Genomic DNA, 18878 nt, shown 5'->3' with positions numbered 1-18878 from the left:
CTTGAAAAAAAAAACTATTTTTATAAACACAAAAAATGGAAAAACCTCCAAACTGTATTTAACCAAATGCATTATAAGAAAACACCCAATACAGTAGGTATATTTTCTGCCTGTTGTTTAGTTACGCACTTTTGCTGTGGACAAAATGAGCGTAGATTCGCGAGAGTTAACTGTATTTAAAATTTGTTTTTAAATTTGCAAACTTGATTGCTAAAACTCAAACTCATTTTTTTCAAACAGAGGTCCAAGTTTAGCCATCTTTAAAAAAATAAGTATTATGTTTAAAAGAAACTACACGTATACAGGGCTGCCACAGACCGAGCTGAAATAAATTTCCAGACTTTGATTTTTTACTTTTTGATCTAATTCTTGATTAAAACCGATTCAAAAATACATAAACAAAGAACTTGAAATTATGTTAAATTTTAAATCATAATTTTATACAGGTTATAACAAGTTGTTTTGCTGATTCAATAATATAACTTTTGTTGCACCATTTGAACCATCTGTGTACGGTCGATGTATATGCAAAAAAGAGATCTATAAGCAAAATACTTGTATCTTTACCACATCGTAAATACACACGTGAGATCATAAAATATTTCAATTTATTCCAAAAATTCAATTAGACCCTGAAAAAATTTTAACATTAGCAAAATGCAGTTTATAGTGACAATAAATTTTCTTATTTAAAGCATTTTTATGTAAAATTTCCTGACTATTCCTGACACTTTTTCTAGAACCTCAATTTTTTCCTGACTTTTGTCATTTTTTCTTGATTTTGTGGCAACCCTGCACATATTATATGTTCGCAGCAAAAATATTTTTAAAGTAGTTTAATTTCGTTAAATATGAAAAACACTAACTTAGTAATATCCAAAGCTATTTTATTTCTAAACACTCCCCACGGGAGTTTATTTGAAATTGTCAACACTAAACACCATTTTTTGTGTAAACACCATTTTATTCATAAAACTTAAACGAAAATAACGGTAATGAAAACGAAATGAAAAAAGAAAATTAACACAACGAAACTAATGGGACGCAATTCAAGCACCTTTAAGAAAACCTGTGGTTTATTAGACTGTTCAATTGAAAAGCCTGTTTTGTACTATGGTTTTGTTTTAAGCAATTAAATAAAAGTTAATGTTGAAAGCCTGATAGTATAACTTTAATAACTTCCTAAATTTTGTATCTAAACACAGTTAAAATTATTTTAGCTCCATAGTTTTTAAAAGGAAAAAGCAGCAGCTTTAAAAACTAAAATGTCCACATTATTCTTGAAACTTTAAGTGAAATGACAATTTAAACGTCTGAAAAATTAAACTAAAATTAAAATTAAAACAAAAAATACATAACTTTTTCTTTTGGAAAAACAAAAAAAAAAAGAAATGAAATGTAATTTTTGATAGATGTAAAAATAGAACCTGATTTGTAGAGGGTAGTTCGAACGTTATTAAGCGTTAATTTTTACTTTATGGGCAGCTAAAATTTTGCAATAAAAAAAATAAAAAAACCTTAAATGAAATAGTATTAATATGAAAAACGATTAAAAGCTGTACAAAAACTTAGACATAAAAATTTACTCTTTTTTTCAAAGCATAAATTTAGTTCACAAAACTATTTTGTAAAATTAAGTCAGGTGTTAGTTCAAATTAATTTTAAACTTGAAAAAAGAGAGATTATCAAAACAACAACATTTAAAAAAAGTGTTGTTTAACAAAAAGGCCTTCACAAACAAAAAGGCGCAAAAACTCGACGATTAAAGCTTGTATGTAAAAACTTTGGGTACACGAACAAAAATGGTTAAAGCTAGAAAAGTTCAATTTTGTCAAAACAATATTTTGGTTTGTATACGGAAATGATTAAAATCAAATTAATTTGAAACATTTTTTCGGCACTTGTACAACCACGAACCAGTTCAAGTCAAAAAGTCACCCAAACACAGATTAATAATGACGAAATTATAAAATTAGAGGCACAAACTCTTTCTGTAACACACATTTGTGTCGGTCTTTATTTTAAATTTATGTTATTTTTGGCTGAAAGAACATTAATTTGGCATTTTTGAATAAAGCATGATATAATGTAAGCAATCAAGTTAAATTGTGTTGGTGTTCACTGATTTTATACCTTTGAAAGTTCGTACAATTGATGTTTAGCATTTGGCAAAAAATAAAAATAAACGAGTTCAAAAACAAATAAACGGCGATAAAACGTGTACGAAAATCAAAAATAATTCATAAAGTCTTAAAACAGACTCTGTACAGCTGAAAAATATCTGAAGTCAAAAGGACTCCAATAAGCACCTTTTCATTTTGTACTATACAGCGCAAAAACAGCTTTTGGGTAAGCAGGTGAACAAAAGCCCGCCAAAAAGTAGCAAAAAGCGCGCCAAATCTTCACTCCCACAGCTGCTCCTCGTCGTCCACGTTCAACACGTCATCAACTTGGATCGTCTCCCCGTCGCTCTCCTCCGACTCCCCCCTCATCCTGATCACCTCCTCCTCCTTCATCTCAATTTCCTCCTTCTCCCGGGCTCTTTCCACCACCGGAGGGATCCGCAAGTCCTCGATGACGTCATCGCGCTTCTCCGCCGGCTTCTTGCCGCCTTCGTCCTGCTTGTTGTGGCCGAGTATGTCGCTGATGGTGTGGCCGGTGAGCTGCTTGCGCTGCTGCAGTGAAGCCTCCTCCGTTGTTGCTGTTGTAGCTGGCCGGCCTGAAGTGGGGCGAGTTCTGGAGCAGGCGCGGGCTGTAAGGCGACGACAGCAGACCCGCCGCCAGCATCTGCAGTTGACCTGAAGCGAAGGTTGAGTTTGAAATATACGAATCAACTGCATTGTCGGAATTTAATTGTATTTCAAGTTATTATTTTTATTTATCTAATTTTTTGTTTAAAATTATATACGAGCCTAAGGTAATTTACTTTGCTCAATGAGCTTTTTCAACTAAACTCAAGTTACAGATATATCAAAATCAAAAAAAAAAGATAACCAACTTCAGTGAAAAAAAAAACAGTCTTAATACATACTTTATTGATAAAATTTTTTCACAAATAGGTCACCTGGAGAAGGAGGAGGAATGCCATATGGATGGTAGTGGGGAGAATTCATCTGCCTGTAGAGAGGAGAGTGCAGTGATAGGGAGCTGCCAAAGTGGTCAGGAAGCTGCTTCAGCCTGATCCTTGGTGGCACTTTCTGTAAATGTTACAAAAACTTCAACGACTTTTCGCATCAAAAATAAACTAAAATACTTTTTCATAAAACAATTTTAAATTTATAAAAAATCCGCTCAAAACAACCTTGAACGCCATTCTCTTCGGAGTTTTGGGCGGGATCTCGTCGTTGACCCTGCGCACGTCAGAAGTTCCGTTCTGCTTGCTTTCCGACGACGAGTCGGAAGAAGTCTTTCCGGAAGACAATTCTCCGCTGGAAGACTTTTCTCTGTGCGGGCTGGTGGAAGGGACCGTCTGGTCCTTGTTGACCTTTTTGTCGTCTTTGTCCGCGGGCAGCTCGCCGGCGCTGCTGTGTGAATGAAAAGGAGAATTTAGTGTGAAAACAAGTTCAGAAGCTAAGTAGAGCGTTTGTCTATTGTTCGGTGGTGAAATAACAAAGTAGCGGAGACAATGAGCCGAGAAATGAAAAGTTTTGCCAGGTACGTGACAATTACTGTTTGTACAGAAATAGATTTGTGAGAAAGTGCGCAAGTTCGATTGTGTTTGCTCAACAGCGGTTGAGTTTCATCCGAATGCGTTTCCATTGCAAATGTATTATTTCACATGTCAAACAAACAGTATTGTAGTTTGAATATCAATAAGGAAGCGAAAAGGAAGTTTCTGGTTAAAGTGCAACTTTGTTGTAGTTGAGCTAATAAAAATACAACTGCAATGTTTATCGAATAATTAAAGACTTTTTGGTTGCTAGAAATTATATATAATGATAGTTTATAAGCATAATAATAATAAGATAATTTGATTGCATCTGACTTATTGTTTTAATGATGTATAATTTTATAAAGTTATAAGACCTTACAAACAAATAAAAACTAAAAATTTGAACTCTTTTATGACAAAAACTTTAATACAAAAAACAATAATGTGGATACAAAGTTAGCATTTATAACTTATAAACTTTATTTTCTTTAATTCGCTTCGAACTTAACTAAAATTTTATATTTAGTCAAAAAGCAGTACTTATGCTTCCGATAAAAAATAGAAATTTTAAAACTAGACAACTTACAACTTTATTTCAAAGTTAAGTAATAAACTTTTAAAGTCATACTTTAGGTTAACGAAAAGTTTACCTTCAGCCAGAAAAAAAAAACGGTTTTATAACTGTTTAGCAACACTGCTTTGTATGAGGTAAGATGCTATTTCAGTAATTAAAAAAATTAAACATATATTTCAATTTGACTTACTAAATGTACTACTTTGAAGTCATGTTATTTGTTCAACTTTTGTTTTCAAACGTCTTAATATAAATACTTGCGAAATCTGAAAAAATAATAACCTGTATTAATAAAATTCTCAACTTACGATCTCTTGCGAGCGCTCTTCAGCGGCGGCATCTGAAGCTTGATGTTTCCCGTGTCGACCTGCTGCTTGCTGGCCGCTTGCTGCACCTGCTGATGGTTGGGCGACACCGGTAGTGGTTTCGCCGCCACGTTGCTGCCGTTTCGCTGGTGACTCACCACCTTGTCGTTTGAAATGTTGCTTCGGCTTGCGCTGTGCAAAGTGAATGGTGCAATTACAAAACGGTTACATGACAATTCAAGTTAAATAAAAATTTTTGAAGGGCATGAACTCAAAAAGTAATAAAAATTAAAAAAAAAAAGCGTATGTAGGTTTAATTAATACCTACGAATACTATTTCATTTCAACAGAAGCTATATTCATCAATTACTATAATTTACTATACTTTTAAAATAAATTTCAGCCATATCTCAAAAAAATATTTTTAATTTTTTAAAGTTTGAGTTAAACTGACCGAATTTGATTAGTCGTGCACCCCATAAAAACTAACTATAACTCAATTTTGACACGAACCTGAGGTAAGCGGTGATTTCTTCCTGGTCGAAGGTGAACGCCGGCCTCGGTCCACTGGGCTGACCACTGAGAAGCCTCGGGCTGGGTTGGACGCGGTGCGGCAGCTGCGGGCTCTGAGGGACCCGCGGCAAGGCGGCCGACATGGAGCTGAAGACGGGGGAGAGAGGGAAGAGGGTCGGGGTGGTGGGCAATGAACCGTAACTAGATGTGGAACCGTAAGGGTTCAGCCTGGTCGTCATGGAAGCAAGGGCGAGCGCCTGTGGGCTTTCTGCGGGTTAAATTTATGGTTGAAATATTTTAAAGCCTCTTTTAAGTATTAAGAGCACAAATCAATTAGTTTTAGAACTAAATATTAAATGAAGTTTGTCTAAAGCTAAAAAAAAAAAATCATTTTACCTAAGATCTTCGAGATTTAAGTTCAAACTAATAAAAAATAATCAAAACATTTGACCAACGTTGAAGAAGCTGGGCAGCGGGCAGCAGGTGCCTGTTTATCAGCTGCTGGCTGATCATCTGGTTGCCCATGGGGTTGGTGATTATTTGCCGGGGATTCACCGGGTGGCTTCCGTTGGACGTGGCGTCGGTGGTCGAGTCGGAGGTTGCCAGGGACTCCTCGCTCCCGTCGCTGATTGATCCCCTCAGCAGGCGGGTGGCTGCTTGAAAAATTAAATCATTTTTATTTGTTAAAATTTGTATATATTATGAGATAATTGTAAATAAATAATAGCAAGTTATCATATATACACTTTTGTAAACACATTTTGGTGTTATAGATGAAAAAAAAACAGCATTATTTCCAAAAAAATACCAACCGAGCCTGTGCTGGGTGTTTTGGGGCGCGGGGATGCGCGGTGTGAGCGATATGAGGGGATTACCCGGTTGCAGTAGCGGCGAGTTGAGGGGCGACTCGTGGTGGTGGGCGACGGGAGGAAACACGTCGCTCATCACTTCCGCCTGATGGCGCTTCAGAGCAGAGTTGGCCGCTGAAATGAAGATTTAAATTGTAATATTTAAAAAAATAAATAAACTTTTAAAGTAACAGGAAGCTATCAAGTTGCGTGTGTTTATCTTTTAAGTCTTTTCAATTTCGTTGTTTACTTATATTGTTCAAGCAAAGGAAGGGAAACTTAAGTTTTGCTAAATGATTTCATCGAAAAGTAACAAGAAAGAGCTCCGAAAGTTTATAGCAGGGTTGCCAAATGTTTTTGGCAAATTTTCTCCAAGTTTTCAAAATATCCTCCAGGTTTTTAAAAGTACATATTTAAGGGTCTATTTTTAGTTTAAAGTTAAGTATAAGGTAAAAAACTGTGTTAAATAGTAAATAAACATTGAAAAGATACTGTAAAGCTACTTCAAATGTGTTTTTTAATAAAAAAAATGTTTGATCCTGACAAAAATGTTTATCTATATGGTAGATTTTTTGTGTCAAATCAAAATTTTTTTACTTAACATGTAAATTTTTTTTAAATTCAAAGTTTTTAGCCTAAACTGTCAAATTTCAGGTTTTTCTAGGTTTCCAAGTTTTTTGGCAACACTGTGATAGAAAAACGTCACCAAAAAAAAATTTATAAGTAGTTTAAAGAACTGTTTGAATATAAAAACTTAAACATTCGATTAAAACATTTTCTAGTAGTCAGAATAAAATTACTTGTAATTTTAACCACGTAAACATTAACATTTAAAGTACGTATTTTGGAGACTATTTTTAAAGTAATTCCATTTTATTAACACATATGTTTCTTGGTAAAATTTGATGAATAATAAACAAACTTAAAGTTTAAATAGAAAATATCGACAAATACATTGCATTTTTATTGAAGTAGAAAATTTTTCTTAAAGAAACTTAAAGATGTTTTTTATTATTAGTATACTTTTTGAAATTTATTTTATAGGTGATTTTTATTTTCGACAAATCTTAATATCAATTACTTTTTTTCATAAGCAATAAACCGTGTTTCTTTTTTACCTATCAGTCATTTTTATAAAACAAGTAAATGTAAAACAATTTTATTATTTAAAAATAGAAAACAATCAGTGTTTATTGATTAACCTTTATTTGCATAAACATAGATAAATAACAAACATTTTTTTGTAAACTCTTTTACCTTTTAACTTTTCCTATTAGTAATATAAAATGTTAACTAAATTATTTAAAAAACAAGCTTTTTTGTATACAATTGCAAAAAAAGCAAAGTTTTTTTTGATTGACCAAAAATATGTTGAATTAAAGAAAAAATATTGAAAAGTATAAATAACGTAAGTTTTAAGATTAAAAAACGAAGCCATATAGCATTGTACAACATTTTTCAATAACTTAAAACAGACTGATTTTAATAGCCTATGTATATGTATTTTAAAACAATAGTTTAAACATACCAGCGGCCCGAAGCACGTTTACATGGGTGCTGTTTTGAAGCTGGTTGTTGTAATTCTGCCTGGCTATTTCCAGATAGTTCGCTGTTGCAGCTTGGTGTTGCATCTGATCAATGCGCAAATAATTATTAGCAATAAAATAAAACAGTTAATTAAAAAGCATTGTAACTTAGATAGTAACTCCTAATTTTAGAAGTTTCAGTTGAAAAGTATTTGTGTTTACTATTAATACGTGAACATTGTTAGAAAATTAATTTAAAGCGATTTAAGCTAACAGTAAGGGATATAAATTTATAACTTCCATATACTAACCTGAATGTGGCTGTTCATGGGAAGCGGTGGAACTAAATTTGGAGGGGCAGGCAGCTCCCTGAAGTTGAATCTGTAAGTGAAGCGCTTCCCCTTCGTCTTGTACAGTATCTTCTTCTGGTAGTAGTACCTGTTTGTTACAGTGCAAATTAGACATACAATACTCTTAATCATGATTTCCAAAAGACATCGCCTCATAAATGGAAAAGGGGCCATTTTGGCTTTCAGGGGTAATAGCTTCCTAGAGAGCAAAAAAAAGTAAATGGGTAAATAACAAGTAAAAGGGTGGTACCTAATAAATTATATTATTCATATTTTGATTTTTTATTAATTTCTGCCAAGTGGGCGATTGTGGGTAGAGTTTGGGAAAGCCTGCTCTAAATCATCATTCACAGCATTGGTTGTGAGCAGATTAAAAAAATTGTAAAAACAACCGATGTGCAAACTCGTACCTGAGCGCGCGACTCAGCTTGTCGTAGTTCATGTGCGGCTTGCACTTCCTCATTCCCCACAGCTTGGCCACCTCGTCGGGATCCTTGATGCAGAACTCGCCGTACTCTCCCTGCCACCTTATTATGTCCTGAAATATTTCATTTAAATTGAGGTTCTAACAAACTACAAGTCTTATAGAATATTTCTTAGCAGTCAAGTAACATTACTGCACATACAAGTAATTTTTATTTTTTTAAATATGTGTTTATGCTTTAAAATAATACTTACACGAAATTATAATGACTATTTTAAATTTTAGTACCTTCTAACAAATTCAAATGTTAGTTAGTTTTTATTGATTTTTTTTTTAAATTTCTTTGTAATGAAGTTGCAATACTTAAATTAACACAAAACTTTGTAAAATAAATTCAAACAAAGTTTTTGATATTTTAAATATAGATTTCCAAAAAAATAATAATGATACTGTTTAAATGTGAAAACTTGATACAGAAGTAAAAATTGGTTATGAAATGTTAGAAGCAATAAAAGCATCGCAATCATCCAATAAAACCAACATTGCACTGTTCGTTGTTGAGAAGTTCCAGTATGAAGTGCCACAGTTGAACCTGCCTGCTGCCGGGCGCAGAGTCGGGTTTGAACGCCCAATCGGGCATGCTCTGGTGACCTCCAGCGTTGCTGCCCGCCACAATACCCAGTTGACCACCTGAATCTGCAGATAAGATTTTTTTACTCTATTTTGTCTGGTTAAAGTATATTTTTAAAATTTATTTTAAAACTAAAATGTCATGTGATGTGTTAAAAAGTTTTGGTAAACTAACTTGGTAAAGTCAACTTAGGTTATGAGTTACAAAAAAAATAACACGTTTTTATGTTTAAAGGAAAATAAATTTTCAAACATTTACATTTATAAGAAAAAAATTTATGACTTTATGGAAAATTTTTACGGGAAAAAGCAACTTCAATCAAACAAATAAATTATTAATCCTTACTAGCTTTGTGCTAAAACTGAAGATTGAATTACATGTTATACATTTTTTGTCAGTCTAAAGTAAAAACAACAATAATCTTTAATCTTTTTAGTTCTAATAAGCAAAACACGAATAGTTGAGACTTGGAAGGCAAACTTTTAGTAAAAGAGAAATATTAAAAGAAAATTTATGCAAACGGATGGCTAATATTGAAAACACAAAGAGAAATCAACTATTTTTAAAAGTAAATGGAAAAGATATGTGTCACTTTAATCTGATTATTTTATGCTCATACAAAGAATGAACAATATTGATTACACATTCTAACTCGTTATGTAAAAAATATGTGTACATAACTATAAACTTTTCTATTAATAATTTTCCTTTAAAAACTTTAAATTTATCTATACAGATCGTTTGCATTTAATGTATTCAAAAAACTTATTGTTTAAGTTAAATTGGTTATTTATTCAAATATTTATAGTGTAAAACTCACTTTGCCAAGCAGTGTTCATTTCCATACAGACTTACACAAATTTAGCTTGTCTTGTATTCTTTTTAAAAAAACTTTTATAAATTAGTTAAAATCTGTAATAAATTTATATTGTTATAACATCGTTTAAACAGAAAACTCAGTATTTATTAAAAACTAAGTTTTTATTCAAGAGAAATATCCATTGTTTTATTATTTGTTGTAAAAATAGAAAACAAGTGCTCTTCGCTGTAAATTAAATTAAAATCAGGACTTTTGCTAAAAGATTCCACACCTCGCCAAGCTGAAACAGTAAATTAATCAAAACAAAAAAAAAGTTCAAAGTTTAACTGGCAGGTTTCAAAAGTAACCTATCCTTAAAACTTCAAATCGAGTGATTTTACAAAAAACAAGTAATCATTAATGGCAAAAGGAGCAAAAACAACAAGGTCACTCTTATCTTGTTTTAAAAACAAAACCCAAACTATTTTTTTTTTCTTTGAAGGAAAATATTTACGTTTGCAAACTTTAGTTGCTATAAACAAGTTTTTACTTATAAAGTTTACATTGAAAATCATTATCAAATTTTAGATAAGCTTTTGTCACTGTTTTTTGTTTTTATTTTTAATTAGTTAGTTTAAAACTATATTTTGGTTTATTGAACCAGACAATTAACAGTAGTTTTTAATGGTTTTATAATTAAAAAAAAACATCGATTTATAACAATTTAAATCATTTCTGAAACTTTTTTTTTGAAAGTTGAAAGCTTATTCAGTATTTAAAAAAAATTCATGAGTCTAAAACTTTAAACAAGCTTTATTTTTTGACAGAATACTTCAGTTTTTTTAAATACATGTCAATGATAAAAAAAAACTCAAAACTATCTCACAAGATTTAAATCGCGGACAGAGCGTATGAAGCTTGAGTGTCTCGATAGGTCTAATAAAAAGGCGCAAGTAAAATCCCGAAAGCAAACGAGTGACTCATGCACTCGAAGCTTACAACACCACACAGAACCGTGGGGGAATTTCAACTTAAAATTCTTACAACATTCATCACGATGGCAGAGATTTTGAAGGATTGTCTCTCTCGTTGGTCGCCTTTCAATTTTTGCGCTTGACGAGCCAAAAAAGGCCGCGCTTCTTCAGAAAAGTCTTGTTGGCTGCGTTACGGAAGAAAATAATGAAGTTTTGTAATCGTTCATATACCGGATAAGAGAGCTACCATATACAAGCTATATATTGATTTTGCCGCGATGATTCATTTGCTAATACGTCACGGTTTGAACTATAAAGTGAAACATACGCTTTATTTTGATACTTAAAAACAAATATGGTTTGACAAAAAAATAAGCGTTTTGTTTGTAGTTTTAAACGTTGTAAAATAGAATTACCAAGATTTAGACTGAAAATTCAATCTAGAAAATTACCTGTGCTCAGTATTTAATTATTGACTATGAAAAATTTAATTCAAATATTAATTAATCGGATACAAAATAGACATGTATTTAGTACTGAGTGCAATGAAAATTTTTTAACACTTCAAAAAAAAAATTACTGTACTTAAGTTTTTCCATACTATACAATACTCAAAAAAAAAAAGTCTGACAATTCCGAATTTTTTTTTATTTTATATCTCAAACCGTTAAAACTTTTGTAAAAATACCAAAAATACAAGTTTTGAACAAAAAACTAGCAGAACAGCGCACACAGAGCAATAACAAGTGGACGCGGTTGACTGAGCACGCGAGCTTACAAAGCCGCATTACTTCAGAGAAAAGAGACCAGAAGAATACCAACGTAAGCCGTCCTTTTTATTTGTTAACAAAAAAAATCGTCATGATCGAGTGTTTTAAATAAACACGGGCTCGCACGCAAGTAAAACAACAAAAAAAAAAAAAAACTTTGCATGTCTTTTGCGTGCAGTTAAACTAAAACAAAAAAAAATGCATCAAGCTTGCACGGTGAAAGCCGAGCATTAAAAAGCCTGAAGAATCCGTAAAACAATGGGGCAGAGCAAACAGAGCGGACTGTATAAACACCGTTGTTTGATCATCTGCGCACACATTACTTGGGAATAAACGCTTCACGTCAGCCCAAACACGGCGTCTTTGGACACGATTTGTTTGAACACAACTTAAAAGATTTTTGATTATGACTGCTATTACAAAAACGTTTTGGTAAACGATTATTTCGTTTTGCACACTAAACCAATAAAGTACTGTCTTAAAATAAAGTTGATTTAAAAAAAGTTAATATTAAAAGAAAACAAATTAAGTCAGCCTAATAATTCTTCTATACCGACAAAAAGCATGTTGGGCAGTCAAAAGCGCTAAGATGTGCGGCAAACAATATTATTGCAAAACACATCAATAACTGACTCGCACCATATGTCCAATGGTCTTGCGCAACGGAAAATCAACTTTAGGTCCGTTTCTGCGCCGTTCGTAAGCCGAAGAGGTCAGACAACTGATCAATAATCAGCCGTCCGAGCGCACAAATGCTGCCGACGACAAATAAAGAGGTTTGTTTTGCTGGCAACTTGCTATTGTTCGCCGCTTTTGTTCGCAACTCATGTCTCAGCAAAAACAAAAGAAAAAGTTAAGTTTCATTGCATGGTTGTGGTGATTAATTTTGTTTGAAAACTTTTTTAAAAACCTGACCGAGTTCTTTCTTTGATTGATATCTACGATTTTTTTTGTTATAGTCCGTGTAAAGCACATGATAAAAACTGACTTTTTTTTTGAATTGCAATAAAAAATCGCGTGACAAAATTTCTGAAGTGTTCAAAATGCGTAAGAAACCTTGAATTAAATGCGCTAAATACTGTAAATTAAGTACAGTTTAGCTGTGACAGCTACATAATTGAACAGAAAACAAACACTTACATAAAGCTTAATTCTTCAAAGTAGCACGAACAGCATGACTTTATGATAACCTCGAGCCGTGTGTTGTCGGTGTCGACTAGAAAGTCGGTGCTGCTGGCATCTCAAAAAAAGTTAAAAAGCGAGATTAAACCGAAGCCAAGTTATAAAACAAACTTAGCAAAAGATGCGGCTTGAAAGCGGCTACAAATGACCGGGGGCTAAACGATAAGTTATTACTCATCGCGCGACAACTTTTCAACTGAAGCGATATTTTTTCTATTCAGCTTTAAAACTAACATCGAGGCGGCGAAAATTAAAAAAATTCAAGAGACCGACGACCACCGTTTTATTTTCATCGCGCGAGCCCACAACAAACACGACCGCATAAAGCACGGCAGTGTTAGTCAGGTACAAGAAAAAAAATTGCACAAAAATTCAAACGGCTGCCCGTGCGCGTTTGCGTGCAAGATTGATTTTCACGCAGTCGATTTGGCGTGCGAACTGGAGGCGCGTTTTTCTAACAAGTCGAATTAACACAATGACGAAACGCGCTTGGGTGGCTTCAGTTGAAACTTGCGCCATTACCACTTGTCAATGAGCGACTCGCCTAACGTGTGTTGTGTTCTTGCGCATTGAAAGAAACTTTGCAGCTCGGCCCGAATGGGTTTGCAAAAAAGTAAATGGAAATCAACTTTTTGTTTTCTTTTGTCTGAATTAAACAAAGAAGTACGGTTAATTTATGACTTGCTGATAAAACCATAGCCGGATATCGATAAAATGTTGGGTAAAAAAAAACTAATTCTACATTACCTTTTTAAAGATTGATAAATTTTCAACGAAGTTTATTTACCATCAAAATCTACTTTAATAACATAACACATCAACAATCCTCAAAAAACAAAACCAGCTCACACTCACGCGCCGAGCCTTATCGCAAAATCCTTTGAACAAATCGGCACAGGCACGTTTTCTCGCAATGCTTCACGAGCCGCTGTGCCAGGCACTTTCACGACAGCGAGGTGTATGAAAAATGCGTGCGAGAACTCAAACAGACAAACCGCTAATCTCGATGCACAGCTTCCTTCCTAACAAGCGTTTTCATTCGACCGCACTTTTGTACCTCGGTTTCTTTCTGAAAAGCCAACATCGTGTTTACACGTTTCGAGCATTTCAGCAAGTCCCACGCTCACTTTGAAGTGGTGTGTTTGGAAACGCGGGTTTTGTTTTTAAATCGGCATGTGACTTTGAGTTTTTTGAAAACAAGCAATTATTTGCCACAACGCACATACTGGTTGGCGCTTACATACCGCTAGAAAATAACTTGGATAATAAACAACCACTCAGCTTAAATTACTCAAATTCATATTTTGATAACATAATATAAAGTGACAAAATTCCATAGCTGTATTCTCCATGCCACTAACTGCGTTTGATCAATGCAACAAAACTTCAAAGCTGAGCTGAGCAAAAGTTAACAAAAAAAAACTGATCGCACTTTTGAGTCGCGACCTGCTTACTTCCCTACATGAAATGAGTGGAAATAAAATGCGACATCTGGACCGCGAAAAAGAAAAATGACAGAAAAGAGAGCAGGTCCCCTGGCGAGCTCTCGAAACTTCATCGTTGAAATTCTTTGTCGGGCGAAGTAAAAGTTGTTGAAAAGAGGCAATTATGCAGGAAGGCAATCACTGCGAGGCTAATGACTGCTCGGGTGACGGCTAATTGTGAGAAAGCTGCGGGTTTGTTACTGGAAAAATAAGATTTGTCAACACAATTCGAAGCGTGGTGTTGAGATGTGGCCAGTTATGCGGAAAATTATGAAAAAGTTGTTTCAAAAATACTGCTGATTAACGAATAAGTGCATAATGTTCTATAGCAGAAATAGGAGTAGGTGTAATTACGCACACTAAGCTTTTTTTCATTGAAACACTAAATTCAAAAAATCTTTATTCAAATTAAATCTCTTTAAATTGAATACTACTTAACATTCTTAAAAAAAATTGCGAGTGACTTGCAATACAAGTTTTGATTTATCATAAAACAATCGCAGGTTGTAAGAAACAATAGCGTGCAAAGTGAAGGAAAAGTGGTCGCAAACACGATTAAACAAGGACTAAGAATAAACTTTGTGCTTCAACCAAAGATATCTCCGATTTGGTTTCCTTCCTGGTAATTTCGTGTGAGTAACTGGAAGAAGGAAACAAATTGCGCTCTGCAAACTTAAATAAACTTTATCAGAAACAACTGTCCACGCACCTAAAACATGTATTACTTTGCGCCTTACAAAAGTTATGTTACTTTAAACAAAAAAAGCCTAAAACACAAAAAAAAATATTTTCTGCAAATCTATGATCAATTTTTCAAACTTGCTTTCATAGCAAGTGGTAAAAGGCGAACAATGAAGAAAAAAAGCAACTATTGGCTTTTAAACAGTATTTATTTTCGCAGACACAAAGGTTTCAATAAAAAAAAACCAGACTATTTATAAACACTTATCCATAATTGACAACAACAAAACATGATTCATTCGCTTCCGTTATCTGATCTCTCGCGCAGCAAAAACAATTTGATATTTACAGATGCGAGCAATCAAGCGGCTAAAATTGAAACACTATTTCGAAATAAAAACAAAAAAAAACGTCATAATAAATATAAAACAAAAAGCTCTAAAACGCTTGTTGTTGATAAACCACACCTTTGGTTTGAATAAAGCGCGCATGTAGATTAGGCGAGCGTTTATATTCCACTGATGCTCAGCCAATTGCTTAGTCCTTTGTGCAAATCTCAGGTCGACCCTTGATCGGTTCAGTTCCTATTCGGTTAAGTTTAAGAAGGAGAGTTTAAGCAATTATTGCTACATGGCACGCAGCGCGGTCTGATATGAAAAAATACCGCAGCTTTTTCACACTGTTACAGTATACAAGCGTTAAGTCGCTTTGACAATTGTAAACAAGGCGAGAAAAGTTAAATTGAGTTGCAAGCTCCCGTCGCCACGAACTTTTCGCGTTGGTAACATTTTTTAAACGGATTAGTTCTAAAAATAAAAAGTTGTGAAAGTTCGTTTCACCGTGTTGTTGCTTGAAAGTGGGCGGAAATATTATTTTATGCTGAAAAAATTAACTTTTCACAAAACAGTGATACTTGAATGCAACGGAAATAAACTACATCTAGTAAATTTTAAAAATGCATGCAATACCTTTGAAACAAAACAGCAGCCAGCAACGCAACTTTCCACTTTCGCACTGTCATCTGCATTAAATTTCAGACATTAGCGAATTCAATATATAACCCTAACTTTAATTAATCGGAATGCTAGTTAGGAAATGGATGATATGTTACTTATCTTATCTCGCGCTCGCGTGTGCTTTAAACTTGTTATCTCCATTAAATAAATATTTTTGATCACAGCCCCGCATGCGCTCATACGCGCTCAGTTAATAAACAATCTATCTGCTAGGCCGCATTAGAAAATAAACAAAGACGAATTTGCTAATTGTAGTCGTGACTAAAGTTAAATTTTTTGTGGAAAGTATAAATAAAATTTTTACCAAACTTGGTTTGTTTGTTAAACAGCTTCACTCCTTTTATCTGATATAAAACCGACAGGTCTTGAGTCAAAACAGAAGTGCTTTTAAACTTGCTCTGCAGCTAAATAATAAACTGGTCCTTTTATTCAAATAATTCGCTTTTTAAACATCAGCTTTCATTCAGTAAAAAATAAAAATTGTATTAAATCAACGTTACATAGTTAAGGAAAAAGCAATATGAAACGATAATTAATATTAACTTTTATTAAAAACTAAATACCGAAATGGATTAATTTCTTATAGATATTTCCACCATCTCAAAATCATAACAAGTGGCAAAATTTAAACTGGCCGTGGAAACAAAAACCCACATCTGAGCAGTTTTAGCAACTACCACTGCATTATAATTAGCTTTCCATAAGGAAATAATTCATATCCTTCGGTGTGAGCTCATTCTCTTTTCGCCATGACCAATAGCTAACACATTTGATAACCGCTGCCCTCTCTTACACCTCGGCGTGTGGATTACTTCGAAGCTGGTTCTATTTTTAAACGTGTGTGAAGTATTGAAATCAGTTAGATTAGTAATTTTGATTTATCGCTACGTGTGCAACGGGTTTTAAAGCAAGTATATACTTTTTTTTTATTAAAGATTTTACTGACTAAAAATTGGTATTTTATATAACAAATTTGTTATAAAGGTCGAATTGAATCATTCCTTTTATCTTAATTCAAAAAACCCATCTTTGCTCATTTATGTTCTTGTTTGGATAAAACCTAGCGCATGAAAATTTTATGAGCTTTAGTTTTAATTAATTTACATTTTTATCGTCATTTCCGCACATTGACAAAAGCAAATTTATCATTATAAATAATTAAACAAATAAAGAAACCAACAACTACAACACAGAAGGGATGACATTTAAAATAAAGTCCGATTTTAAAATATACAAAAACTATAAGAAGAATATATAAGGTCGCACAAACACGCATAAAACGAAATTATATGGAAAAGTTTAGATTTACAAATTAAACATAAGCAAATTTTATAGACTTTAGACAACAGTTGAATAAAATTTCAATCAATTTGTTACTTTTTACTGAAATTATTCACAAATCAAGTAAAACTATGTTTTTTACTTTTTACTGAAATTATTCACAAATCAAATAAAACTATGTTTTTTTTCTTTTTACTATATATATTAACAAACAAATAAAACTATGTTTGTTACTTTTTGCTGAATATATTCACAAATCAAGTAAATCTATGTTTTCTACTTTTTACTATATATTTTAACAAACAAATAAAACTATATCTCTTACTTTTTACTAAATATATTAAAAAAAAAGAACTATGTTTTAGGAATTTGTCATACTACAGACTTCATTTAAACTTTAATGGTTGCTGCGTTATAAACTCAAGTTTAATTTACACGACAGAGCAACCAGCATGCGAAACACAAACACTCAACACATCGCTTTCTTCAAAAAAAAAAACACATACACCGTTGCTAAAACAAGACACAAAGCCAGGTCGAGTGCTAACAATAGGATTTACATGTTATCTGCCGCAACTATACGTTAATTTGGCTCCGGGCCATCAATTAAAGATGCCAGCCAAGCTTGCGAGCAGAACAATCGAGCTGTAATATCAACACCGCCGCCTCACCACTTGTGATACGGAAAAGTGGCGCGTCCCATTCAAAGGTAAATTCTTTTTTGCAGAAACTTTTTAGCTGCCGGCGAGCCGTGAGGCACACGGGTGAGTTCAATGTTGAAATAATGTAAAGTTTTAGTAATAAACTTCATCGCAGGCACAGTGAGACTTTTCTAAACTGAAAATTAAAAACTGAAGTGCTCGCTGCAGTCTGAAAGCGGCAAGTAGCGACTTTTTTTTTTATTTGAAAAATCAAACAGCTGAGCTCAAATTGCATTAGTCATCCACTTTATTGACTCAAACTGTGATATGTTGAATGAAGTACTTTTTCTGTTACGCAACGCACACGAATTGAATGAAGCTGATTGATACAAAAAAAAAACACTGTTTAAGAAGCTGCTTTGAAAGTTTCTTACCAAAATATCAACAATTTGTTTTGAAACAACAACAGCTCAATGATTAGATTTTAAAAGACTAAAAACAAACGAGCTCTCACTAAAACATATACACAGTAAAAAAAAACATAGAAAACAACAGTTTTCAAACTAAGACTTTTCTGCTTTTAAAATCAACCGAAAAAAGGTTTGAGAAGAAAATTTATAATCGCGTATAAGCCCGACAAAAGTAAATGATTAAATGCGAAGCTCGTCTCAACGTAAAAGATACGGCGCGGGCGGCAGAGGAAAAAAAAAAACTCTCGTCGAAAACAGAAGAAGGAGAAATTAAACTCTCTCTCTTGTGCGTTAGTGTGGCTTTGATATTTGGTACCTTGAAATTATTTTTAGAAGGTATTTCCCTTGCATTTATTATTAAGCTATCAACAGATAAATGTAAGTGAAATTTGTTAAGAATGACGACCATAACTTGCTTAAATGGAGACTAAAGCTGTAAATAGGTGGTTTATTTTGTTTATATGCGCAAATTCTTACAGTTTTAACAAATCAACGGACTTTTTATTTACATATTTTATCAAAAATTCGAGAGCTGGTAATAAATAAACTAAAACTAAATTACTTTCATAGCAGTTATCAACTTATTCAAAACATGGCTTAGTTACAAAAAGTGCAATTTATTGATAAAAAAGGATAATAAATGTCATTGTAACTTTAATAAATTATTTTTTTTCAACAAATACTGATAAAAGCTTAAACGGTCAAACTGGTAGTTTAAATTTAAAACCGGCTCTATACCAACAAAAATGCAAACTTT

The 18878-nt window shown here is 33.1% G+C and overlaps 2 protein-coding genes across 4 annotated transcripts in view; one reads left to right on the top strand and one right to left on the bottom strand.

The window, feature by feature from the left end:
• Positions 1 to 2446: 2446 nt before the first annotated feature.
• Positions 2447 to 9737, bottom strand: LOC145842037 (uncharacterized). 3 transcript variants are annotated; one of them, XM_082949393.1, is made up of 12 exons: positions 9644 to 9737; positions 8734 to 8888; positions 8179 to 8306; positions 7730 to 7856; positions 7421 to 7523; positions 5857 to 6027; positions 5500 to 5700; positions 5045 to 5312; positions 4535 to 4723; positions 3302 to 3524; positions 3065 to 3197; positions 2447 to 2798 (listed from the first exon to the last, which is right to left on the bottom strand). In XM_082949393.1, exons 1-12 carry the CDS (start codon positions 9666 to 9668, stop codon positions 2581 to 2583), a joined length of 1941 nt encoding a protein of 646 aa, XP_082805519.1. In that variant the 5' UTR covers positions 9669 to 9737; the 3' UTR covers positions 2447 to 2580. The 3 variants fall into 3 exon arrangements, with proteins under 3 accessions (XP_082805519.1, XP_082805521.1, XP_082805520.1); XM_082949395.1 differs by having other exon boundaries at positions 3302 to 3521; XM_082949394.1 differs by having other exon boundaries at positions 5500 to 5697.
• A 4447-nt stretch (positions 9738 to 14184) lies between these two features.
• The window catches only part of LOC145843039 (kelch-like protein 7), a 31929-nt gene continuing 27235 nt past the window's right edge, over positions 14185 to 18878 (top strand). Inside the window, exon 1 of the mRNA XM_082950508.1 lies at positions 14185 to 14224. Within this exon, the coding sequence (XP_082806634.1) occupies positions 14185 to 14224 (40 nt within the window). The remainder of the gene's footprint in view (positions 14225 to 18878) is intronic.

Source organism: Thalia democratica, chromosome 8, assembly GCF_965202585.1.
Source record: "Thalia democratica chromosome 8, ktThaDemo2.hap1.1, whole genome shotgun sequence".
In the NCBI taxonomy this organism is placed as follows: domain Eukaryota; kingdom Metazoa; phylum Chordata; class Thaliacea; order Salpida; family Salpidae; genus Thalia; species Thalia democratica.
Note: the sequence above shows the minus strand (reverse complement) of the source record. Positions and strands in the feature narration are given on the sequence as shown.